The following is a 26,885-nucleotide window of genomic DNA, read 5'->3' on the forward strand; positions in this document are numbered from 1 at the left end:
GGCCTTACTGGGTGGATAGGAACATTAGCCTGCTGGCCTTACTGGGTAGATAGGAACATTAGCCTGCTGGCCTTACTGGGTAGATAGGAACATTAGCCTGCTGGCCTTACTGGGTAGATAGGAACATTAGCCTGCTGGCCTTACTGGGTGGATAGGAACATTAGCCTGCTGGTCTTACTGGGTGGATAGGAACATTAGCCTGCTGGCCTTACTGGGTAGATAGGAACATTAGCCTGCTGGCCTTACTGGGTAGATAGGAACATTAGCCTGCTGGCCTTACTGAGTTGATAGGAACATTAGCCTGCTGGCCTTACTGGGTAGATAGGAACATTAGCCTGCTGGCCTTACTGAGTTGATAGGAACATTAGCCTGCTGGCCTTACTGGGTAGATAGGAACATTAGCCTGCTGGCCTTACTGGGTGGATAGGAACATTAGCCTGCTGGTCTTACTGGGTAGATAGGAACATTAGCCTGCTGGTCTTACTGAGTCTATAGGAACATTAGCCTGCTGGTCTTACTGAGTCTATAGGAACATTAGCCTGCTGGCCTTACTGGGTGGATAGGAACATTAGCCTGCTGGCCTTACTGGGTAGATAGGAACATTAGCCTGCTGGCCTTACTGGGTAGATAGGAACATTAGCCTGCTGGCCTTACTGGGTAGATAGGAACATTAGCCTGCTGGCCTTACTGGGTGGATAGGAACATTAGCCTGCTGGCCTTACTGGGTGGATAGGAACATTAGCCTGCTGGCCTTACTGGGTGGATAGGAACATTAGCCTGCTGGCCTTACTGGGTGGATAGGAACATTAGCATGCTGGCCTTACTGGGTGGATAGGAACATTAGCCTGCTGGCCTTACTGGGTGGATAGGAACATTAGCCTGCTGGCCTTACTGGGTGGATAGGAACATTAGCCTGCTGGCCTTGCTGGGTGGATAGGAACATTAGCCTGCTGGCCTTACTGGGTGGACAGGAACATTAGCCTGCTGGCCTTACTGGGTCTATAGGAACATTAGCCTGCTGGCCTTACTGGGTGGATAGGAACATTAGCCTGCTGGCCTTACTGGGTGGATAGGAACATTAGCCTGCTGGCCTTACTGGGTGGATAGGAACATTAGCCTGCTGGCCTTACTGAGTCTATAGGAACATTAGCCTGCTGTCCTTACTGGGTCTATAGGAACATTAGCCTGCTGGCCTTACTGGGTCTATAGGAACATTAGCCTGCTGGCCTTACTGGGTCTATAGGAACATTAGCCTGCTGGCCTTACTGGGTGGATAGGAACATTAGCCTGCTGGCCTTACTGGGTGGATAGGAACATTAGCCTGCTGGCCTTACTGAGTCTATAGGAACATTAGCCTGCTGGCCTTACTGGGTCTATAGGAACATTAGCCTGCTGGCCTTACTGGGTCTATAGGAACATTAGCCTGCTGGCCTTACTGGGTCTATAGGAACATTAGCCTGCTGGCCTTACTGGGTCTATAGGAACATTAGCCTGCTGGCCTTACTGGGTAGATAGGAACATTAGCCTGCTGGCCTTACTGGGTCTATAGGAACATTAGCCTGCTGGCCTTACTGGGTGGATAGGAACATTAGCCTGCTGGCCTTACTGAGTGGATAGGAACATTAGCCTGCTGGCCTTACTGGGTGGATAGGAACATTAGCCTGCTGGTCTTACTGGGTGGATAGGAACATTAGCCTGCTGGCCTTACTGGGTAGATAGGAACATTAGCCTGCTGGCCTTACTGGGTAGATAGGAACATTAGCCTGCTGGCCTTACTGAGTTGATAGGAACATTAGCCTGCTGGCCTTACTGGGTGGATAGGAACATTAGCCTGCTGGCCTTACTGGGTAGATAGGAACATTAGCCTGCTGGCCTTACTGGGTAGATAGGAACATTAGCCTGCTGGCCTTACTGGGTAGATAGGAACATTAGCCTGCTGGCCTTACTGGGTGGATAGGAACATTAGCCTGCTGGTCTTACTGGGTGGATAGGAACATTAGCCTGCTGGCCTTACTGGGTAGATAGGAACATTAGCCTGCTGGCCTTACTGGGTCTATAGGAACATTAGCCTGCTGGCCTTACTGGGTGGATAGGAACATTAGCCTGCTGGCCTTACTGGGTGGATAGGAACATTAGCCTGCTGGCCTTACTGGGTGGATAGGAACATTAGCCTGCTGGCCTTACTGAGTCTATAGGAACATTAGCCTGCTGTCCTTACTGGGTCTATAGGAACATTAGCCTGCTGGCCTTACTGGGTCTATAGGAACATTAGCCTGCTGGCCTTACTGGGTGGATAGGAACATTAGCCTGCTGGCCTTACTGGGTGGATAGGAACATTAGCCTGCTGGCCTTACTGAGTCTATAGGAACATTAGCCTGCTGGCCTTACTGGGTCTATAGGAACATTAGCCTGCTGGCCTTACTGGGTCTATAGGAACATTAGCCTGCTGGCCTTACTGGGTCTATAGGAACATTAGCCTGCTGGCCTTACTGGGTCTATAGGAACATTAGCCTGCTGGCCTTACTGGGTAGATAGGAACATTAGCCTGCTGGCCTTACTGGGTCTATAGGAACATTAGCCTGCTGGCCTTACTGGGTGGATAGGAACATTAGCCTGCTGGCCTTACTGAGTGGATAGGAACATTAGCCTGCTGGCCTTACTGGGTGGATAGGAACATTAGCCTGCTGGTCTTACTGGGTGGATAGGAACATTAGCCTGCTGGCCTTACTGGGTAGATAGGAACATTAGCCTGCTGGCCTTACTGGGTAGATAGGAACATTAGCCTGCTGGCCTTACTGAGTTGATAGGAACATTAGCCTGCTGGCCTTACTGGGTGGATAGGAACATTAGCCTGCTGGCCTTACTGGGTAGATAGGAACATTAGCCTGCTGGCCTTACTGGGTAGATAGGAACATTAGCCTGCTGGCCTTACTGGGTGGATAGGAACATTAGCCTGCTGGTCTTACTGGGTGGATAGGAACATTAGCCTGCTGGCCTTACTGGGTAGATAGGAACATTAGCCTGCTGGCCTTACTGGGTAGATAGGAACATTAGCCTGCTGGCCTTACTGAGTTGATAGGAACATTAGCCTGCTGGCCTTACTGGGTAGATAGGAACATTAGCCTGCTGGCCTTACTGAGTTGATAGGAACATTAGCCTGCTGGCCTTACTGGGTAGATAGGAACATTAGCCTGCTGGCCTTACTGGGTGGATAGGAACATTAGCCTGCTGGTCTTACTGGGTGGATAGGAACATTAGCCTGCTGGCCTTACTGGGTAGATAGGAACATTAGCCTGCTGGCCTTACTGAGTTGATAGGAACATTAGCCTGCTGGCCTTACTGAGTTGATAGGAACATTAGCCTGAGCTATTTAGGAGGGATATCACACACCTGGCACAAATGATTGTCTAGTTGTGTTTTTCCTTCTGAGGGGTGCCCTATACCTGCACACAGAGGGGAGTAGTTCAAAGTCCGGGTACAGGGGGTGGCTCGGGTCTAAAATGATTTTGTGAGCCTTGCGGAGGGCCCTGACCTTAAAGATCTCATCCAGGCCTGTCTGTTTGACTCCAAGTACCTTGCTTGCTGTGGTGATAATCCTTCTCAGCATATTTCTCTGGCTGACAGTGGAATTGCAAAACCAACAAACAATACAAAAAGTTAAAATACTCTCCATGAAATATGTATAAAACAGAGACAGTATAGTACAATTAACATTAAAAGATCCCAGCTTTTTGAGAAAGTACAGTCTCTGTTGACTCTTTTTGTAGATCAGGTCTGTACATGTACTCTACTGAAGCTTATTGTCCAAGAGGACACCCAGGTATTTGTATTCCTCTATAATCTCTATGTTCCGACCTCTGATAGATGTTGCAGAGGTAGGTGTTGTATGCTTCCTGAAGTCTATGCACATCTTTGGTCTTATTGGTATTGAGGACCAAGTGTGATTCGTCACACCACTCTACAAAGTCATTTAGGACTGGGCCATGGTGTTCCTCATCATCATCATGCAACAGTGTCATCAGCGACACTGCCTTGATCAGCGAACTTATCGAGGTGTCTGTCAAGTGTCTTGCTCATGGGCACACCGACAGTTGGTAGCACATGGGATATTGATGCTAGCAAACCTCCGGCTGCCGGCTAACTCCCACCAGATTTACCCCATCTGCCCTGGGATTCGAACCTAGTACACTGCCCGCATCTCTAACATCAAGGATATCGTCGCCCTTGGTAACTCTACTGTACTTACGTTGGCGGCGCCCAGTAGCAGCAGGGTGGGGTCCAGGCCCAGTGTGTAGATGGAGCGCATTATGACAGAGACTAGGAAGGGCCGGACACTCCCTGGTTTGGGAAGGATGAAGAGCATGGTGGTACACACCACCAACGCCACCCACAGCAGGATGGATACAAAGGGGGGCAGGATGCCTGGGGATGAGGTATACAAGCAAATGTCAACAACAACAAAGACAGATTAAGACATTAGCGCTGTTCAGAGAGGTGGCATTTGGATTCATGTATTATGCAACATAACTGAGTGCTTCATTATAGCCTGGTCCCAGATCTGTTTGTGCCGTCTTGCCAGTTGGGGACAAGGCTATAGCTAAGATGCAACTGCCAACTGGCTAGACAACGCAAGCAGATCTGGGACCAGGATAGCACTTCGCTACACTTGGCACAACACTATGTTCTCTCTAGGCTCTCTGCCTCTCTCTCTCACAATGGGCATGTCCCAATGACCATTGTGCCCCTCTTAAATTCTGTCTTCTACTAACCACGCGATCCAACGTTTAGTGTGATTATCACACACGTGGTTATGCAGCAAACGCCAAACAAGACTGGGACTTTCTCGCATCGTGACCTACCTAGTGCCTTTAGATTTCTCCGTGACTACTATCATGACATGCACAGTCATGTTTCCAGTCACAAGCAGGCTTTAGCCTTTCCCCAAGAGGAACTGGCTGCAACTCTCTAGTGGTTACCAGAGCCACTTGAGACCCATTGGGAACTACTGGCTCATGCTCATTAGGCACCACACGGAAGAAAGACTGACCAACAGGTAGGGACTACCTGAAATTGTCCAATGAGAAACGCTTGTTTTCATGTTCTGCTTGAAAATAAAATGTATACTCCTTTTCTCCCCAATTTCATGATAGCCAATAGGTACCAACTGATGAATTGGTTTACAATTACCATCATAGTCATAAAAACCAAAACATTCCTCTTTTAGGGGTTATTGACTCCTGTTAGAAATGTAAAAACCAGCAACCCCGAAAATGTTTACAAAGCTTTGTCCCATCGCTGCGAAGGCCGAGAGCCATGCGTCCTTTGAAACACGAACCCGCCAAGCCGCACTGCTTCTTGACACACTGCTTGCCTAAACCGGAAGCCAGCCACACAAATGTGTTGGAGGAAACACCGTACAACTGGCGACCGTGTCAGCGTGCATGTGCCCGGCCCGCCACATGAGTCACTAGAGCGCGATGGGACAAGGACATCCTGTCCGGTCAAACCCTCCCCTAACCCGGACGACGTTGGGCCAATTGTGCACAGCCTCATGAGTCTCAGAGACAGCAGGGGTTCAAGCTGTAGAACTTAGTTCCTACATTTGAATATAAAAATGGATTTGATCAGACAAAAATATGCTACATTTTATCTCTGGGACCCTCAGGATGACAAATCAGAGCAATATTACTGAATGTAAGTACATTATTTACCATCAGAGGTGAATGCATCAAACCAGTTCCGGTTAAAAAAGTTTTTTGTTGTTGTGCACTCTCCTCAAACAATAGCATGGTATTTTTTCACTGTAATAGCTACTGTAAATTGGACAGTGCAGTTAGAATAACAAGAATTTAAGCTTTCTGCCCATATAAGACATGTCTATGTCCTGGAAAGTTTGCTGTTACCTATACCTTCTATTCACATTAGCATACGTTAGCGCACGTTAGTATCAACCATCCTGGTATAGGGACACCGATCCCGTAGAGGTTAAAGTAATGATGGTCTGTCGTTTCTCTTTGCTTATTTGAGCTGTTATTGCCATAATATGGACTTGGTCTTTTACCAAATAGGGCTATTTTCTGTATACCACCCCTACCTCACAACACAACTGATTGGCTCAAATGCATTAAGAAGGAAAGAAATTCCACAAATTAACTTTTAATAAGGCACACCTGTTAATTGAAATGCATTCCAGATGACTACCTCATGGAGCTGGTTGAGAGAATGCCAAGAGTGTGCAAAGCTGTCATCAAGGCAAAGGGTGGCTACTTTGAAGAATCTCAAATATAAAATATATTCAGATTTTTTTGATGTCTTCACTATTATTATTATTCCACAATTTAGAAAATAGTAAAAATAAAGAAAAACCCTTGAATGAGAAGGTGTTCTTTTGACCGGTAGAGGGTGGGAGTATATATATATATATTGTGGCAAAGAAGGGGGCCGAGTGATAAATGGCAGATATGTGAGGGCAGAACTAATAAACGGGCTCTGCCCTCTCACTAAAACGGCCACCCTGGCCAGAACTACAGATCACAAAATGGCGACCGCCAAAAACTACAATCCCCAGAAGCAAGGGGGGCGCTCAGAAGGTGGGGCCGACCCACAGATAAAGGACCAAGATAAACCAGGAAGAGAGAGAAGAAGGGGCTGGGGATCTGTGAACCATAGAGAAAGAGAAAGTGACAATATATAGAATCGTCTGGATTTACCATGTATGACCTGGACTGTTTGGACTTACCTGTTGGTGTTTGGACCTGGACTTACCGAGAACCCGATTCGTGTCCCGAACCCTGCTGTCCTTGACCATGCCTGCGGCCTGGGAGGAGAATCCAACATACAGGTACTGTCCTGTTCGAAAGAACTCTCATTCTGGGGTGATTTTGGTGACGGTCTTACCGCTTAATTTGTGACAAACTCTCCTAACCTTGAAGAGGTTTGTCACATGTGGTGGAGAATGCGGGCACAGAGTGGTCTGAAGCGAATAAAGGGACGAACCGTACCGCTGGTTCGGTGGACAAAAGGAAGTGTTCAGTTAGTACTCCAAAGGGAAGTCATCTTTTTTTTGGTGGATTTGTTTATTCAGTACAGGGAAAATTAGTATGGAGGGAGCCATACAGGCACTGCTACATGCAGTGGCAGCCCAACAAGAGGCAACTAGAGCTCAACAAATAGCGCATCAGGATGCAATGCGAATGCATCAGGACACATTGCAGGTCCAGCACCTCACCAACCAGCTGCTCACAGAGAGGAGCAAGAGAGAAACACCCGGGAGTTAAGAGAAGGCCTAAAATGGGCTAGCGGCCCAAATTGGGCCTCAGTTACCAGCTGCAAATACCCGGAGGCGGCCCAATAATTTTCTTTAAAAAATGACAAAGCAGGATTATGTGGAAGCATACCTCACCACCTTCGAAAGGACGGCAGAGAGAGAGAAGTGGCCGCCGAAAGAAGAATGGGCAGGGCTTCTGGCACCATACCTGGCAGGGGATACTCAAAAAGCGTAATTCGACCTAAGAGTTGAAAGATGCACAGGATTACGATAAAATAAAGGGAGAGATTCTGACTAGACTGGGAGTGACCGATACCGTGAGGGCACACCGCTTCCACCAGTGGGCCAACAGACCTGGACAACCACCCTGAACACCAATGTTCGACTTGATTCACCTGACACGGAAATGGTTGCGACCGGAGACCTGTTCACCCGCTGAGATTGTCGAGACCATCATACTCGACCAGCAAGGTCTACCCCGAGAACGTCGATGATGGGTTGGCCAGTGTTTCGTGCATTCATGGGGATACCCGCCCGTACCCCACAGCCTTAGTGAGCAGACGGGCTGCTGGATTATGAGATCGACGTGGTCCCGAAGATGCCGTATGATGTAATACTGGGTAGATACTGTCCTAACTTTGCGAGGTCAAGCTAAAATAACGGCATATTTGAGAAGACAAACACCCCTGACCAAGAAGGAAGTAGCATGTAGCCCTCAACCAAAGCCAAGAAAAGAGAAGGTTTCCCAGGAGCCAACCTCACAGGTGCTAGTAGGGGAGGATGAGGAAGAAGGGGCAGACCCTGTCAATAGCAAGCAGCCCGGTACCAGTGGGGCCAGAGTCGATCTGGATCCAGAGGGCGACTATCTAGAACTAACAGACCTGGCAGGGTCCCTGACTAATTTCAGGACGGCCTAGACCCAGGATCCAACCCTGCAGCAAGCCAGAGCAGATGTGCAGGTCGTAGATGGTACCCCCATAAATGATAAGATAATAGTTTCCCCCACTTCATCATGAAAAACGGGTTGGTGTACAGAGTCTCAAACATAGGGGTTGATGTAGTGAAACAGTTGGTCCCCACTCGGTACTGGAGAACAGTACTGGACCTAGCTCATGGGCATATTCTGGGGGGACACCTTGGTATCAATAAAACCCGAGACCGGATTGTGAGGAGGTTTTACTGGCCAGGATTTCAGGCTGAGGTAGCTCGACATTGTGGAGAGTTCCCCGAGTGCCAGTTAACAGCTCCCCAACCAGCTGTTAGAAGCCCGTTAGTGCCACTCCCCATAATCGAAACGCCATTTGAGAGGATAGCAATGGATATAGTGGGCCCACTACCAAATCCGCCAGAGGGCACCAATACATTCTGGTCATCCTAAATTATGCCACTCGATACCCAGAAGCCATTCCCCTTCGGATGATGCCTTCCAAAAAATATTGCCTAGGAATTAGTGCTCCTGTTCACCAGGGTAGGGATTCCAAGGAGATCCTTACTGACCAGGGGACCCCCTTTATGTCCCGCCTTATGGCTGACCTTTGTAAGTTGTGGCAGGTGAAACAGTTGAGGACATCGGTTTACCATCCTCAGAAGGACGGGCTGGTTGAGAGAATCAACCGTACCCTGAAGTCAATGCTCAGGAAGATAATCGATAAGGATGAGAAAAACTGGGATTGCATGTTGCCGTATCTGATGTTTGCCATTAGAGAGGTTCCCCAAGCCTCACTGGGGTTTTCACCTTTTGAGCTGGTATATGGGATGCACCCCCAGGGAATCTTAGACATCGCTCGGGAAACCTGGGAGCACCAATCCACCCCTTACACTAGTGTTATAGAGCAGGTCACAGCAATGCAAGACAGGATAGCCACAGTCACGCCCATCGCCAGAGAGCACGAGACAAGCACTAAGAGCACCAGCGGCACACTTATAAACGGCAGGCTACCCTGAGGGGATTTCAACAGGGAGATCAGGTGTTATTGCTGGTCCCCACGGTAGAGTGTAAACTACAAGCTACATGGAAAGGACCATATGAAGTGCTGGAGACAATAGGAGAAGATAATTATCAGATCCGACAGCCATGTCGTCAGCCTCCAGAACAGATCTATCACATTAACCTGTTAAAAGCATGTAGAGAGAGAGAAACACTAATTGTCACGTACCCCACACCCACTCAGGAGGCAGCCGAAGTGCATGTTTCACCTACTCTGTACCCAGGACAAGTACAGGAAGTAAAGACCCTGATCCAGAAAAACAGAGATGTGCTTTCAGGGATACCAGGCCGAATTAAGGTTACGGCTCATGATATTGTTTCCCTACCAGGGAGAAAAGTGAGCATGAGGCCATATCGGTTACCCGAGGCTCGACAAGCTGCGATTAGAGCAGAGACTGAGAAAATGTCGGCACATGGAGTGGTTGTAGAGTCACATAGTGAGTGGTCTTGCCCAATTGTGATGGTCTCCAAGCGGTTTTGTAATGATTTTTGGAAGGTAAATGAAATCTCCAAGTTTGATGCCCACTCCAATAGATTAACTATTGGAGAAAATTGGTAAAGCTCGGTACATTACGACCCTGGACCTAGCCAAAGGTTACTGGAAAATTCCTCTGACCCCCAGAGCCAAAGAAAAGACAGCCTTTGCAACCCCTGGTTTGTTTCAATACCCTGTCATGCCATTCGGCTTACACGGTGCCCCAGCCACCTTTCAATGGCTAATGGACCAGGTCCTAAAACCGCACCGAGCTTACACCTCAGCCTAGTTAGATGACGTGGGGATCTACAGCCCAGATTGGGAATCCCACTTACCCCGGGTACAGGCAGTGCTAGATGCCCTTAGGAAGGCAGGGCTCACAGCAAACCCTGCCAAGTGTTACTTGGGGTTAGAGGAAACCGAATATCTGGGATACACCGTGGGAAGAGGGTTAATCAAACCCCAACTTAAGAAGGTCTAGGCAATTCGAGGATGGCCGAAACCAGTAAATAAGAAGCAGGTTTGAGCCTTCCTAGGGTTGATCGGTTACTATCGGAAGTTCATCCCAAGTTATGCCACAGTGGCCGCCCCACTCACCGACATGACTAGAGCCAGAGGGCCAAACATGGGATGAAAAGGCCAACAAAGCATTTAGAACATTACAGGAGGCTCTCTGCTGTAATCCAGTGCTGGTGGGACCAGTCTTTGGCTTGAGAGCCGTGCTCTCCCAAGAGGTAGAACACCCCATCCTGTTTTTAAGAAGGAAGCTGAAACCATGGGAGACCAACTACTCAGTCGTTGAGAAACAAGCGCTGGCAGTAAAGTGGGCTCTAGAAAGCCTGAAATACTACCTGCTAGGGCGCCACTTCACCCTCATCAGTGACCATGCTGCACTCACCTGGATGCATAGGGCTAAAGAGAAGAATGCTCGGGTCACCAAAATCACCCCAGAATGAGAGTTCTTTCGAACAGGACAGTACCTGTATGTTGGATTCTCCATCCAGGTCAAGGATAGCAGGGTTCGGGACACGAATCAGGTTCTCGGTAGGTCCAGGTCCAAACGCCAACAGGTAAGTCCAAACAGTCCAGGTCATACACGGTAAATCCATCTAATATAAATTGTCTCTTTCTCCATGGTTCACAGATCCCCAGCCCCTTCTTCTCGCTCTTCCTGATTATCTGTGGGTCGGCCCCACCTTGTGAGCATTCCCCTTGCTTATGGGATTGTAGTTCTTGGCGGTCAGACATTTTGTGATCTGTAGTTCTGGTCGGGGTGGCCATTTTAGTGAGAGGGCAAAGCCCGTTTATTAGTTCTGCCATTTATCACTCACCCCCCCTTCTTTGCAACACATCTCCCCTGTAGCTTCAACCCCCTAGGTCGGGATACCGAAGCAAATTAGGCATGCATGCGGGATAACCCATCCACATTTCCCATTTTCTTCCGTGATCTGTGTTTTAAGCCAAAGTAAAACGGTTGGAGACTCAAAAAACCCCGCATCACCAGGTCGTTCTTCTCTTTAGCCTTATGCATCCAGGTGAGTGGAGCATGGTCACTGATGAGTGGCGCCCTAGCAGGTAGTATTTCAGGCTTTCTAGAGCCCACTTCACTGCCAGGACCTCTTTCTCAGCGCCTCTTTCTAATTCCCATCCTCTTTGGTATGACGTTACAAGCTTGGAAAACATGAATTTGGGGAGTTTCTCCCATTCTTCTCGGCAGATCATCTCAAACTGTCAGGTTGGATGGGAAGCATTGCTGCACAGCTATTTTCAGATCGATCAAGAGATGTTCGATCGGGTTCAAGTCTGGGCTCTGGCTGGCCACTCAAGGACATTCAGGGACTTGTCCCGAAGCCACTCCTGCGTTGTCTTGGCTGTGTTCTTAGGTTCTTTGTCCTGTTGGAAGGTGAACCTTCTCCCCAGTCTGTGGTCCAGGACACACACTGGAGCTGATCTGTCTTTACTTTGCTCCGTTCAGCTTTCCCTCTATCCTGAATCGTCTCCTATTCCCTGCCACTGAAAAACAGACGTGACACTTGGCATTCAGGCCGAAGAGCTCAATCTTGGTTTCATCAGACCAGAGAATTTTGTTTCTCATGGTCTGAGAGTCCTTTAGGTGCCTTTTGGAAAACTCTTGTCATGTGCCTTTTACTGAAGAGTGGCTTCCATCTGGCCACTCTAACATAAAGGCCTGATTGGTAGAATGCTGCAGAGATGGTTGTCCTTCTGGAAGGTTCTATCATCTCCACAGAGGAACTCTGGATTGGCTGTCGGAGTGACCATTGGGTTCTTGGTCACCTCCCTGAACAAGGCCTTTCTCCCCCGATTGCTAAGTATGGCTGGGCGGCCAGCTCTAGGAACAGTCTCTGGGTTTCCAAACTTCTTCCATTTAAGAATGATGGAGGCCACTGTGTTCTTGGGGACCTTCAATGCTGCAGAAATGTTTTTGTACCCTTCCCCAGATCTGTGCGGACACAATCCTGTCTCGGAGCTCTACGGACAATTCCTTCGACCTCATTGCTTGGTTTTTGCTCTGTGGGACCTCAAACTCAGCAAAAAAAGAAATGTCCCTTTTTCAGGACCCTGTCTTTCAAAGATAATTCGTAAAAATCCAAATAACTTCACAGATCTTCATTGTAAATGGTTTAAACACTGTTTCCCATGCTTGTTCAATTAACCATAAACAATTAATAAACATGCACCTGTGGAGTGGTTGTTAACCTGTTTGGGCTGCAGGGGCAGTATTGAGTAGCCGGATAAAAGGTGCCCATTTCAAACGGCCTCGTACTCAATTCTTGCTCGTACAATATGAATATTATTATTACTATTGGATAGAAAACACTCTCTAGTTTCTAAAACCGTTTGAATTATATCTGTGAGTAAAACAGAACTCATTTTGCAGCAAACATCCTGACAGGAAGTGGAAAATCTGAAATCGATGCTCTGTTCTAGGGCCTGCCTATAAATGTCTTTGATATATATCAGTATACATGCACTTCATACGTCTTCCACTAGATGTCGACAGGCAGTGAGAGAAGAAATGGAGTGTATAACTTGATCTGGGGTCGAATAAAAGCTCTTTGTATGACGTGTCACCAGTTTCCTGTTTTCTGGAGAGCGCGTGAAGGGACCTGGTTTTGCCTTCTGTACAGCTGTCGTTATAGACGACTAATATCTCCGGCTTTGATTTCATTTGATACATGTGACAATATCATCGTAAAGTATGTTTTTTCAATATAGTTTTAATAGATTATTGAAATTTTTTCGGGACGTTAGGCGTGTTGCTTTGTCTGCGTATGTTCAGGAAGGAGAGCTTCGCGCCACTTTGCTAGCTTTCCGTACTAATTGACTGGAGAAGAGGACATTCTAAATCCAAACAACGATTGTTCTGGACAAAGGACCCCTTGTACAACATTCTGATGGAAGATCAGCAAAAGTAGGACCCATTTTATGATGTTATTTCATATATCTGTCGTACATGTGAACTAGTAGTTTGCGGCCAGGTTTTGGGCACGCTCTCGCCATAACGTAAACTGCATATCGTAATGAAGTTATTTTTCGAATTCTAACACGGCGATTGCATTAAGAACTAGTGTATCTATCATTTCCTATACAACATGTATTTTTTAGTTATGTTTATGAATAGTTATTTGGTCAGAATATGTGAGTGTCAGAAAAATATCCGGACGTTGTGGGAAAAAGATGCTACGTTAGCACAATGTATAACCACTGATTTCAGCTCTAAATATGCACATTTTGGAACAAAACATAAGTGTATGTATAACCTGATGTTATAGGACTGTCATCTGATGAAGCTTATCAAGGTTAGTCAAAAATTATATATCTTTTGCTGGTTTGTTACGATCGCTAACTTTTGCTGCTGGGGAATGGCTTGTGTTTCTGGCTATTGTGGTAAGCTAATATAATGCTATATTGTGTTTTCGCTGTAAAACACTTAAGAAATCGGAAATATTGGCTGGAATCACAAGATGCCTGTCTTTCATTTGCTGTACACCATGTATTTTTCAGAAATGTTTTATGATGAGTATTTAGGTATTTGACGTTGGTGTCTGTAATTACTCTGGCTGCTTCGGTGCCATTTCTGACGGTAGCTGTGATGGTAGCTGCAATGTAAAACGGATTTATAGCTCAAATATGCAAATTTTTCGAACAAAACATTGATTTATTGAATAACATGTTATAAGACTGTCATCTGATGAAGTTGTTTCTTGGTTAGTTTGGTTGGTTCTTGGTTAGTTAGGTTGGTTTTGTGCATGCTACCTGTGCTGTGAAAAATGTCTGTCCTTTTTTGTATTTGGTGGTGAGCTAACATAAATATACGTGGTGTTTTCGCTGTAAAACATTCTAAAAATCGGACATGTTGGCTGGATTCACAAGATGTTTATCTTTCAAATGCTGTATTGGACTTGTTAATGTGTGAAAGTTAAATATTTCTAAAAAATATATTTTGAATTTCACGCCCTGCACTTGAGCTGGCTGTTGTCATATTGTGCCCGGCTTCGGGCTTGCAGCCAGAAGAAGTTAAGACACTAACAATTTACAGACGGTAGGCAATTAAGGTCACAGTTATGAAAACTTAGGACACTAAAGAGGCCTTTCTACGAACTCTGAAAAACACCAAAAGAAAGATGCCCAGGGTCCCTGCTCATCTGCGTGAAAATGCCTTAGGCATGCTACAAGGAGGCATGAGGACTGCAGATGTGGCCAGGGCAATAACTTGCAATGTCCGTACTGTGAGACGTCTAAGACAGCGCTACAGGGAGACAGGACGGACAGCTGATCGTCCTCACAGTGGCAGACCACGTGTAACAACACCTGCACAGGATCGGTACATCCGAGCATCACACCTGTGAGACAGGTACAGGATGGCAACAACAACTGCCCGAGTAACACCAGGAACGCACAATCCCTCCATCAGTGCTCAGACTGTCCACAATAGGCTGAGAGAGGCTGGACTGAGGGCTTGTAGGCCTGTTGTAAGGCAGGTCCTCACCAGACATCACCGGCAACAACGTCACTGGACCAGACAGGGCTGGCAAAAAGTGGTCTCTTCACTGACGAGTCGCGGTTTTGTCTAACCGGGGTGATGGTCGGATTCACGTTTATCATCGAAGGAGGCCTGTACTCTGGAGCCTGTACTGTGTTACAGCATCACTGGACTGAGCTTGTCGTCAATGCAGGCAATCTCAATGCTGTGTGTTACAGGGAAGACATCCTCCTCCCTCATGTGGTACCCTTCTTGCAAGCTAATCCTGACAATGCCACCAGCCATACTGCTCATTCTGTGTCAGGAATGTCAGTGTTCTGCCATGGCCAGTGAAGAGCCCGGATCTCAATCCCATTGAGCACGTCTGGGACCTGTTGGATCGAAGGGTGAGGGGTAGGGCCATTCCCCCCAGAAATGTCAGGGAACTTGCAGGTGCCTTGGTGGAAGAGTGGGGTAACATCTCACAGCAAGAACTGGAGGAGGAGATGCTCTCCATGAGGAGGAGATGCACTGCAATACTTAATGCAGCTGGTGCTCACACCAGATACTAACTGTTCATTTTGATTTTGACCCCCCCCCCCTCCCTTGTTCAGGGACACATTATTCCATTTCTGTTAGTCACATGTCTGTGGAACTTGTTCAGTTTATGTCTCAGTTATTGAATCTTGTTGAGTTCATAAAAATATTTACAAGTTAAGTTTGCAAAAAAAAATAAACGCAGTTGACAGCGAGAGGACGTTTCTTTTTTTGTTGAGTTTATATGTATACCGTGTGTGTGGGTGTATATATATATATATTTATATACACACTAATATCATATATACATACATACATACATACATACATACATACATACATACATACATACACACACATAGTTGAAGTCAGAAGTTTACATATACCTTAGTCAAATACATTTAAACTCAGTTTTTCACAATTCCTGACATTTAATCAAAGTAAAAATTGCCTGTCTTAGGTCAGTTAGGATCACCACTTTATTTTAAGAATGTGAAATGTCAGAATAATAGTAGAGAGAATGATTTATTTCAGCTTTTATTTCTTTTATCACTTTCCCAGTGGTTCAGAAGTTTACATACACTCAATTAGTATTTGGTAGCATTGCCTTTAAATTGTTTAACTTGGATCAAACGTTTTGGGTAGCCTTCCACAAGCTCCCCAAAATAAGTTGGGTGAATTTTGGCCCATTCCTCCTGACAGAGCTGGTGTAAATGAGTCAGGTTTGTAGGCCTCCTTGCTCACGCACACTTTTTCAGTTCTGCCCACACTTTTCTATAGGATTGAGGTCAGGGCTTTATGATGACAACAAAGTCAAGGTATTGGAGTGGCCCTTAAGCCATTTTGCCACAACTTTGGAAGTATGTTTGGTGTCATTGTCCATTTGGAAGACCCATTTGCGACCAAGCTTTAACTTCCCGAATGATGTCTTGAGATGTTGCTTCAATATATCCACATAATTGTCCTTCCTCATGAAACCATCTATTTTGTGAAGTGCACCAGTCCCTCCTGCAGCAAAGCACCCCCACAACATGATGCTGCCACCCCCGTGATTCGCGGTTGGGATGGTGTTCTTCGGCTTGCAAATCTCCCCCTTTTCCCTCCAAACATAACAATGGGCATTATGGCCAAACAGTTCTATTTTTGTTTCATCAGACCAGAGGACATTTTTCCAAGAAGTACGATCTTTGTCCCCATCTGCAGATGCAAACTGTAGTCTGGCTTTATTGTGGCGGTTTCGGAGCAGTGGCTTCTTCCTTGCTGAGTGGCCTTTCAGGTTATGTCGATATAGGACTCATTTTACTGTGGATATAGATACTTTTGTACCTGTTTCCTCCAGCATCTTCACAAGGTCCTTTGCTGTTGTTCTGGTATTGATTTGCACTTTTCGCACCAAAGTACGTTCATTTCTAGGAGACAGAACGCGTCTCCTTTCTGAGCGGTATGACGGCTGCGTGGTCCCATGGTGTTTATACTTGCGTACTATTGTTTGTACAGATGAACGTGGTACCTTCAGGCATTTAGAAATTGCTCCCAAGGATGAACCAGACTTGTGGAGGTCTCTGCGGTCTTGGCTGATTTCTTTTGATTTTCCCATGATGTCAAGCAAAGAGGCACTGAGTTTGAAGGTAGGCTTTGAAATACATCCACATGTACACCTCCAATTGACTCAAATTATGTCAATTAGCCTATCAAAAGCTTCTAAAGCCGTGACATCATTTTTCTGGAATTTTCCAAGCTGTTTAAAGGCACAGTCAACTTAGTGTATGTAAACTTCTGACCCACTGGAATTGTGATACAGTGAATTATAATTGAAATAATCTGTCTGTAAACAATTGTTGGAAAAATTACTTGTGTCGTGCACAAAGTAGATGTCCTAACCGACTTGCCAAAACTATAGCTTGTTAACAAGAAATTTGTGGAGTGGTTGAAAAACAAGTTTTAATGACTCCAACCTAAGTGTATGTAAACTTCCAACTTCAACTGTATGTCGCTGCTAAATGAATATAGGGGAAACACTGGCAACCATGTGCCCTAATGAATAAGACCCAGCTGTAGGCCAGTAGAAAATCTCACCTTCATCTTCGTCGTCACCGAAGGGGTAGAAGAGAGCCACGGCCACATTGACCAGCACTGCCAGGTAGAAAGAGATGCTTCCCCACAGAGAGATGTGCCGAGAGAACCAGAACAGAGCAAGGTTATCTGAACAGACACAGGGGACATCTGGTTAATACCCGTGTATCACAATAAACCTGGAAATGTCACCTTAGAAAGAGATTACAGAATGTTTTGTCAGTGTAAATCTTGGTCTCTTACTGCGTATCTTCTTTTGCCAGCGCATCTCGTTGTAGAGGTCGTCGAACTGCGTGAAGAAGTCATTGACCTTGCTGCCTTGGTCGTCCCTCTCGGTGGTGGTGAAAACGCGCGTCTTGGACTCCTCTGTCAGGTACTCACAGATGTTGGGCACTGGGAACACTATTTGCTCCATTGTGCGGTCGTGACGCACAATCTGAAGAAAGAACATGATATGATGATACCTCTAAGACTAAGAACAAAAAGTAGTTGTACTTTCAGGTAGGCTTGGGCAGTATACCATATATCAAGGTATTATGCCGACGGTATGATTTGGGATGCTTGCGTGATACAGTTATAAGCATTAGTGTAAGTTAACTATCTAAGATATGCTAAATACATTATCTCCAGCTCAAGGCTCCAGTTACTGTATGCATTTGGTTTACTAACTTGCTAGCTATGTGACTAGCTAGCCTACATTTGTTTTGTGCATAAAAACAAACAAAAACGACTGCTGGTTATACCGTATGCCTCGTTATGGTGAGGAAGTGTATGAAGGTATGAAAATCTGGATACCGCTCATCCCTACTTTCAGGGGTATATCTAATAGCATGTTCTAGCATCAAATCGGACAAACAGCAGACTTTCAGACCACAACCACTCAATCAAAGACAGTCCACCAGTTATCTGTTGGCATCATCTCAATGAATGCTTGTTACCATTGCATAATAACCCCTTTGGATTCATTGCTGATTAAGCCACACAAGAGCCAGCAAAATATGATACTCTGGGGTATATATATATATATATTATCTAATAGCACCAACAGATATATATTTTTTAAAAAGGGCAAAAGAGGCCTGTAGCTTTCCAGAGGGCAAAAACTGGTTGAAAGACAGTCATTATGATGTAATTTCAACCAGTATTCCCTGCTGGGTTGGGACAATGGGATGCGATGAACACTGTCTGGATGAGGCCTACCTCTATCTGAGCGGTGTGGTTGGCATAGTAACCGAGGGCGTCTTCTCCCTCTATTTTATGGCTCAGCAATAGCCCAGTCGCTGGCGGCCTCAAGCTCTGCTGCAAGAACTTACTGTGTCTGGCCAGCTGGAACACACACAGTACAGTCACTCAGTCAACACAGTACTTTCAGTATGTATTACAGCTCTGAGTTACCCCACCCATTTGATCATCTGATTTGTTTGTAACTTCGAAACAAATGTCTAGCAATGTAAAACACACACAGAGTATACCAAACATTAGGAACACCTTCCTAATATTGAGCTGCGTACCCGCCCCCCCCCTCTCCCTTTTTCCCCTCAGAACAGCCTCAATTCATCAGGGCATGGGACTCTCTTCAAGGTCTTGAAAGCATTCCACAGGGATGATTCCAATGCTTCTCACAGTTGTGTCAAGTTGGCTGGATGTCCTTTGGGTGGTGGACCATTCTTGATACACACGAGAAACTGTTGAGTGTGAAAAAGCCAGCAGCTTTGCAGTTCTTGACACAAACCGGTGCGCCTGGCACCTACTACCATAACCCAATCAAAGACACAAATCTTTTGTCTTGCCCATTCACCCTCTGAATGGTACTCATACAAAATCCATGACTCAATTGTCTCAAGGCTTAAAAACCCTTCTTTAGCATGTCTCCCCCTTCATCTACAATGATTGAAGTGGATTTAACAAGTGACATCAATAAGGGATCGAAGCTTCACTTGGTCAATCTATGTCATGGAAAGAGCAGGTGTTCTTAATGTTTTGTATACTCAGTGTATATTGAGAGGATATGTCTGTGTGTGTGTGTGCATACGTACGTCCATACGTGCCAATGTGGGAGAGTAACACAGATGGTCTAATTGTCAAGGAGAAACATGAGATGTAAAGGGATACAGTCCTTACAGTGAAACAGACCAGTGAGAGATCGATGCCATTCAGTGAGGCATTCTGCATTAAATCACCAAGTGGAGACATCATTCCCCAATCTGCTCAATTCCAAGTCTCTGTTGTTGACACTGTACTACTTATCCACTCTATCCAATGATGGATTAGGCTGCCTGTCTATTGCTCCTTCTGTGGTGATATAGACATCAGTGAGGGAGACAAATGATACAGTTGTCAGCTGTGATGCGGGTGATACTCAGCTGACTATGTCAGACACAGCAGATGTTCAGAAGTGTGGTGGCTTTTACTGATAAACAGGAACAAAGAAATTCTTGGGTTGTGTGTATATATAAATGCTTGAGGCAGGAGTGTGGTATCTATGGTATGTTCATTTGCATATGTGGGGTTATACAATGGGGTGGAGTGTGTGTGTGTGTGTGAACTTCTGTACGCGCTCATGTGTGTACGTGTTATTTCAGAAGTACAAACAGCCAGCCCAGGAGACCTCGGTGGTCATGATGAAACCAGTCAGTTGGTGGGGCAGAAATACCGTCTGTCTGTCTGTCTGACACTCGGCTCGATTGTGAGTAAAAGACAGAAGTGAAAAACGCGCTTGACCTTGTCTACCCTTTCTACAGAGACACGTCTCTGTGTGGGTTTTCACTATGACTCAACACAGGAACTGAACCATCTATTCCATTGAAAGTCACATCCATGATCACCTACTGAAATTACATAAGACTAGACTATATAACGACACCTACAGAAAATAATAAGTAGACTAACCTGGCGGGGCAGTAAGAGTGTAACACATAAGTGAATTACCGTTTTTTTCTGTGACACATGTACTTATTGGGCCCTTTTTAAAGCATGAATATACATGGTGCACAAAATCTCTCCCACACACTCAATTATGCATGTTAAAAAAAACACACACACACACACACACGTCATGGTGTTACCTGGTGGGCCAGGATATAGATGTTGTGTCCTACGTCTTTAGGTTTGATCTGGTCTCCTATAGCGTTCTCCTCAGCCTCACTTTCCAGCCCCTGGGCATATGCCTCCTTCATCACATCCACCTGGAACACACATTGTCAGTACGGTGTGTGTGTGTGTGTGTGTGTGTGTGTGTGTGTGTGTGTGTGTGTGTGTGTGTGTGTGTGTGTGTGTATATATATATAGAGAGCCACTCACCAGCTCCATGGGCCTCATCTTGTAAAGGATCTTCTCAGCATTCTCGCTGTCATGGCGACTCTCCATGATTGCCAGCAGCAGCTTGGAGGCGTTGTTCTAGCACACAGAGAGCCTGTCACAATACGATCACATCCTAACTCACTACACAATCATCTATGTTACCGGGAGGAAACAGACTTCAAATCAGTTCTAAAGTAATGAATGAACTGATGAATAGCTGAGATTACACTGAGGAAAGACATTTCTGAAAGAAAGGAGGAAAGAAATCGTGCATTCCTCCCTCACTAACATCTCAGCAGATATCACATTGTAAGGCCATAACTACACAGGACAAATGGGACTTTTAACAACAAATGTACTCTCAAATGATTGTCATTGATAGTGATAACTTTGTGTGTGAAGTATGAATGTGTATATAGGGCTGGATGGTATACCTATACAATATTCATGTAGGTATAATTGGCTATTTCTCTGCTGCTTATCCAGCCATTGACTTCCACTGAACACGAGAAGGGGACTCGTATAGAGGCATGCTAACCTTGAGTTCCAGTACCAGGTCCAGTCGATGCTTCCCTAAAGGGTTGACGGGGTTGACTATTAGAGCTATGATGATGTCGATGCCGTTGGACTCATGCTTGGCTATACAGGACTGGGACAGCAATAGGTTAGTTAGTGAGTGAGTGAGTGAAAAGTTAATTTTAAAATGAGAACAACCACCATTGATTTAAAGAGATTGTTTCAATGACAAAACCCCAGGTACAATAAGTCGACAATAACCTTAGAGATTCTTGAAAGTCGGGACAATCCTTGTACGGCAGGGGACATTTTGTATTTTGTGGCATTATTTGAGCTAAACAGTTAGATTTAGGGCAATTTTATAACGGGGAAAGAGTTGTTTTTAGAATGTTCCAAATATTTTAAATGTTATACATTTCCATTTCGGCTCTTTGACCAGAAATGGACTTGCACGAAGCAAGGTTCCCAATTTCAAACTCTCCAAATAACTGTTTAAAATGCTAAAAACTGGCAATAATGAATATTAACTGAAAAAGGATCTTATGTAGTTTATTGCAATAGTCCTCTCTGACTTTAAAGAATATTTATCTCAAAACTGTGATTCCTAAAAGAATATATACACTGCTCAAAAAAATAAAGGGAACACTAAAATAACACATCCTAGATCTGAATGAATGAAATATTCTTATTAAATACTTTTTTCTTTACATAGTTGAATGTGCTGACAACAAAATCACACAAAAATTATCAATGGAAATCAAATTTATCAACCCATGGAGGTCTGGATTTGGAGTCACACTCAAAATTAAAGTGGAAAACCACACTACAGGCTGATCCAACTTTGATGTAATGTCCTTAAAACAAGTCAAAATGAGGCTCAGTAGTGTGTGTGGCCTCCACGTGCCTGTATGACCTCCCTACAACGCCTGGGCATGCTCCTGATGAGGTGGCGGATGGTTTCCTGAGGGATCTCCTCCCAGACCTGGACTAAAGCATCCGCCAACTCCTGGACAGTCTGTGGTGCAACGTGGCGTTGGTGGATGGAGCGAGACATGATGTCCCAGATGTGCTCAATTGGATTCAGGTCTGGGGAACGGGCGGGCCAGTCCATAGCATCAATGCCTTCCTCTTGCAGGAACTGCTGACACACTCCAGCCACATGAGGTCTAGCATTGTCTTGCATTAGGAGGAACCCAGGGCCAATCGCACCAGCATATGGTCTCACAAGGGGTCTGAGGATTTCATCTCGGTACCTAATGGCAGTCAGGCTACCTCTGGCGAGCACATGGAGGGCTGTGCGGCCCCCCAAAGAAATGCCACCCCACACCATGACTGACCCACCGCCAAACCAGTCATGCTGGAGGATGTTGCAGGCAGCAGAACGTTCTCCACGGCGTCTCCAGACTCCGTCACGTCTGTCACATGTGCTCAGTGTGAACCTGCTTTCATCTGTGAAGAGCACAGGGCACCAGTGGCGAATTTGCCAATCTTGGTGTTCTCTGGCAAATGCCAAACGTCCTGCACGGTGTTGGGCTGTAAGCACAACCCCCACCTGTGGACGTCGGGCCCTCATACCACCCTCATGGAGTCTGTTTCTGACCGTTTGAGCAGACACATGCACATTTGTGGCCTGCTGGAGGTCATTTTGCAGGGCTCTGGCAGTGCTCCTCCTTGCACAAAGGCGGAGGTAGCGGTCCTGCTGCTGGGTTGTTGCCCTCCTACGGCCTCCTCCACGTCTCCTGATGTACTGGCCTGTCTCCTGGTAGCGCCTCCATGCTCTGGACACTACGCTGACAGACACAGCAAACCTTCTTGCCACAGCTCGCATTGATGTGCCATCCTGGATGAGCTGCACTACCTGAGCCACTTGTGTGGGTTGTAGACTCCGTCTCATGCTACCACTAGAGTGAAAGCACCGCCAGCATTCAAAAGTGACCAAAACATCAGCCAGGAAGCATAGGAACTGAGAAGTGGTCTGTGGTCACCACCTGCAGAACCACTCCTTTATTGGGGGTGTCTTGCTAATTGCCTATAATTTCCACCTGTTGTCTATTCCATTTGCACAACAGCATGTGAAATTTATTGTCAATCAGTGTTGCTTCCTAAGTGGACAGTTTGTTTTCACAGAAGTGTGATTGACTTGGAGTTACATTGTGTTGTTTAAGTGTTCCCTTTATTGTATATAAAACATTTTTTTTAAAGTGTCAGATTTGTCTAAAATCCTAAATTAAATCAGGAATGAGCAGGGTCAGCTATACCATAAGGACCCCTTCTTCATGTCCTCCTAACATGTAGTGCAACAAGACCACTCATTGTCTATAAAGTTCTCTTCTTTTGATAGATTTAAACAAACAATATTAAAATCACCATGTCACAACCATACACGGTCAACTCTATCACCCGGGTAGATTAAGACAGGATGTGAATTTTATGTCAAAAATGTTTATCTTTAAATTAGGTTTTACAGTCATAAAGCAACTGAGGAAAAACAAAATTGCTGCTTTGTATACCACTTGAATGAAGAAAAATTTAATTTTTGTCAACTCTGTTAAACATCAACGTCAGATTTTGTCTAACGTCAACTCCAGAGTACTGGAAGATCTGATCGAATGACTGTTTTTACGGGGGATTTTAAAATAAATAATTTTCTCTATTTTACAAATGTTTGTATTGAACTTTTATTTTTAGAGGCAAAAATATGTCTGTTTTGAGTATTTGTTGTCAACTCTGAGGCTTCTCAACTCCGTCACTGATGGCTGATTACTAAACCTTAAGATTATCTAAGGGATAATGTTTGCTTTAGAAATTTTGTTTTAACTTCTGAAATCTATAAAAACATGGAAAAATGCTAACGAAATTAGCTCTGGAGCTTATATAGCACCATAACACAAAAATAAGTTTGGGGATTTGTATTACATCTAATGAACAAATATATAAATGCCACATGCAACAATTTTAAAGATTTTACTGGGTTACAGTTAATTGAAGTAAAATGAATTCATTAGGCCCTAATCTATTGATTTCACATGATTGGTTGGCCCTGGCACCCCAATCAGAATTTATTTCCCCCCAAAAAAGGGCAGGGCAGCACCCCCCTCCCTCCTAAGATGATCCCCAGGTGAACCCGGAGGTCCTGGGCTGGTGGGGTTACACGTGTTTTGCGGTTGTGAGGCCGGTTGGATGTACTGCCAAATTGCCTAAAACAACGTATGAGGCGGCTTATGGAAAATAAATAAAAATAAAATGATCATCTGGCAACAGCTCTGGTGAACATTCCTGCAGTCAACATGCTAATTGAACGCTCCCTCAAAACTTGAGACATCTGTGGTATTGTGTTGTGTGACAACAGCACATTTTTGAGTGGCCTTTTATTGTCCCCAGCACAAGGTGCACCTGTGTAATGATCACACTGTTTAATCAGCTTCTTGATATGCCAAACCTGTTAGGTGGATGGATTATCTTGGCAAAGGAGAAATGCTCACTAACAGGGATGTAAACAACTTGGTGCACAACATTTGTGAGAAATAAGCTTTTCTTGCGTATGGATTTTTTTTCAGCTCATGAAACATGGGGCCAACATTTTACATATGTTTATATCTTCGTTCAGTATATTTGAATTATCTAATGTTAGAATTAAACAATCTAGGCATTTAAACACTTATGGTGCCTGACAGAGTTATCATAAATCCAGTTAGTTGCATTTTATGATTTATTTATTAATAGCTTGTTCCTTTTGGCATGGTGATAGCTGATACTTTGGTCTATCAAAATTACATTTAAAATGTTGTTCATATTTAGAAATCTTTTTGTGGGAAAAATGTTGATTGTCCCATCTTTCAAGAATCCCTGAGCTACAACCTCCAAAAAGTGAACTATCCCTTTAAGATGTTTTAGACTCAATTAGACAATACTGTTGTGTTTGGCAGGAACTATCCCTTTAAGATGTTTTAGACAACACGGCTGTCTGTTTGGCAGGATTGTAGGCTACTCGTGTAACTTCCAACCACTTCATAAATTGACATGTTACTGAACACCCTCACATTTACTGTACATTCATTTAAAATGGTTTTCATGGCTACGCTTGAACCAAAAAAAATCAATGCACTACCATCAATGTGACATACATCAGGGGTTTTTCCTGTGCTGTACCCAACTGTGAAAGTGCTGATGTATGATTCAGGTGAGTGGGAGCTGTATGTGATTCAAACATGGATGTCACATGGCTGTTACTGTACATGGTTGTCACATCGATGTCATGCTCACGTGTTGGACAGGCCTCCTGACCAAAACAATTGGGAACACTGATGTAGCATACAGTTATGATCTTGCATGGTAGTAATCCAACTCCAAAATAACAACACTATTCATCATCTTCCATGGTAAAGTGAGCACAGCAACATTAGTCATCTGGTGTAACCGGTTGGTGACCCCAGGGCACTCATTTACAACCATTGTGTAAATTTAACACTAAATATCTGCGTGTGCCTTTCAGATTTATAAACTTGGCGCATCCCATATGCATAAATCAGACCTGTCATAAAACTTTGCGCTCGTGAACGAGCATTATAACTCCGCCAGAAAAACTCCCATCATTCACCTTTTATGGTGACAATAAAGCCCTTACTGCTGTATACTTTGGAAGTGTTGGAATTAGGCCAAGACAGTATCTAAAGGAAATCGCAATACATGGCACACTTGATAAAATGTTTTTGGAGGTGTTGGCAGAATGATATCTTTTGCAGTGATATTTGCTGTATCTGACCGTTTCTGAAAGACAAAAACAATTGCAAATTGTTGTGGACCTGTAAACAGATTGTTTAAATACAATAATGTTTTGAATTCACTTTTTCCATTAAAAAGGAAAACTACAGTAGGCCTATTTACAGTGGTAGCATCCCAAACCCAAGTCATGGGGCCTCCCTGGGTACACATTTTGATTTTTGCCCAACTACTACACAGCTGATTCAAATAATCAAAAGTTTGATGAGTTGGTTATTTGAATCAGCTGTGTAGTGCTAGGGCAAAAACAAAAATCTGCACCCAGGCGGGATAGGGGGGTTTGGGAAACCCTGGCCTACACACTTCGAAGCTAAATATCAATTCTCTATTCATCTGTTAAATTCTACTGTATGTTATAAACCGCGATCCCTGTTGGGTGCATGAAATTGCATGAAATTGAATTTAGCCTATCTAATAGACCCAATTAGATGAGAGACGCACATGGTTATTTGTTGCATGGCTACCTCGAGAATATGAACTCATGGCCAGAAAACGTCATTAATGTATTCTGTAATGATGCAGTATTAAGTTTTTAAATGAAATAATGTTTACTGGAGAAATTTGAAATGACACTATTCAAATATCAATGGAAAAGGTGAACCATCTGTTCACCCATTAAACTGCGCTTTAGATCGAAAATAGCAAATTACTTGAAATGGCTTATCTATTTACTACTGTAAAGGGGGTCCAATTAAATGAGATAACGAACGAATAGATAAAAATAAAAAACTCAATACCCCATAATGACGAAGCAAAAAAAGTTTTGGGGAAGTTTTTGCAAATTACATGAAAAAAAAAACACTGAAATGTCACATTTACATAGGTATTCTGACCATTTACTCAGTACTTTGTTAAATCACCTTTGGCAGCGATTACAGCCTCGAGTCTTCTTGAGTATGACACTACAAGCTTGGCACACCTGTATTTGGGGAGTTTCTCCCATTCTTCTCTGCAGATCATCTCAAGC

At 44.7% G+C, this 26,885-nt stretch overlaps 1 protein-coding gene across 1 annotated transcript in view; it reads right to left on the reverse strand.

Moving 5' to 3' along the window:
• Window positions 1-26,885, reverse strand: part of itpr2 (inositol 1,4,5-trisphosphate receptor, type 2) — a 189,586-nt gene that overhangs the window by 54,447 nt on the left and 108,254 nt on the right. The window contains exons 43-49 of the mRNA XM_039001426.1: window positions 21,162-21,272; window positions 20,624-20,719; window positions 20,389-20,508; window positions 18,524-18,649; window positions 17,567-17,759; window positions 17,327-17,452; window positions 4,247-4,422 (exon numbers count right to left, since the gene is read on the reverse strand). Coding sequence (XP_038857354.1) covers window positions 4,247-4,422; window positions 17,327-17,452; window positions 17,567-17,759; window positions 18,524-18,649; window positions 20,389-20,508; window positions 20,624-20,719; window positions 21,162-21,272 — 948 coding nt within the window. The remainder of the gene's footprint in view (window positions 1-4,246; window positions 4,423-17,326; window positions 17,453-17,566; window positions 17,760-18,523; window positions 18,650-20,388; window positions 20,509-20,623; window positions 20,720-21,161; window positions 21,273-26,885) is intronic.

Source organism: Salvelinus namaycush, chromosome 9, assembly GCF_016432855.1.
Source record: "Salvelinus namaycush isolate Seneca chromosome 9, SaNama_1.0, whole genome shotgun sequence".
NCBI classification, from domain to species: Eukaryota; Metazoa; Chordata; class Actinopteri; order Salmoniformes; family Salmonidae; genus Salvelinus; species Salvelinus namaycush.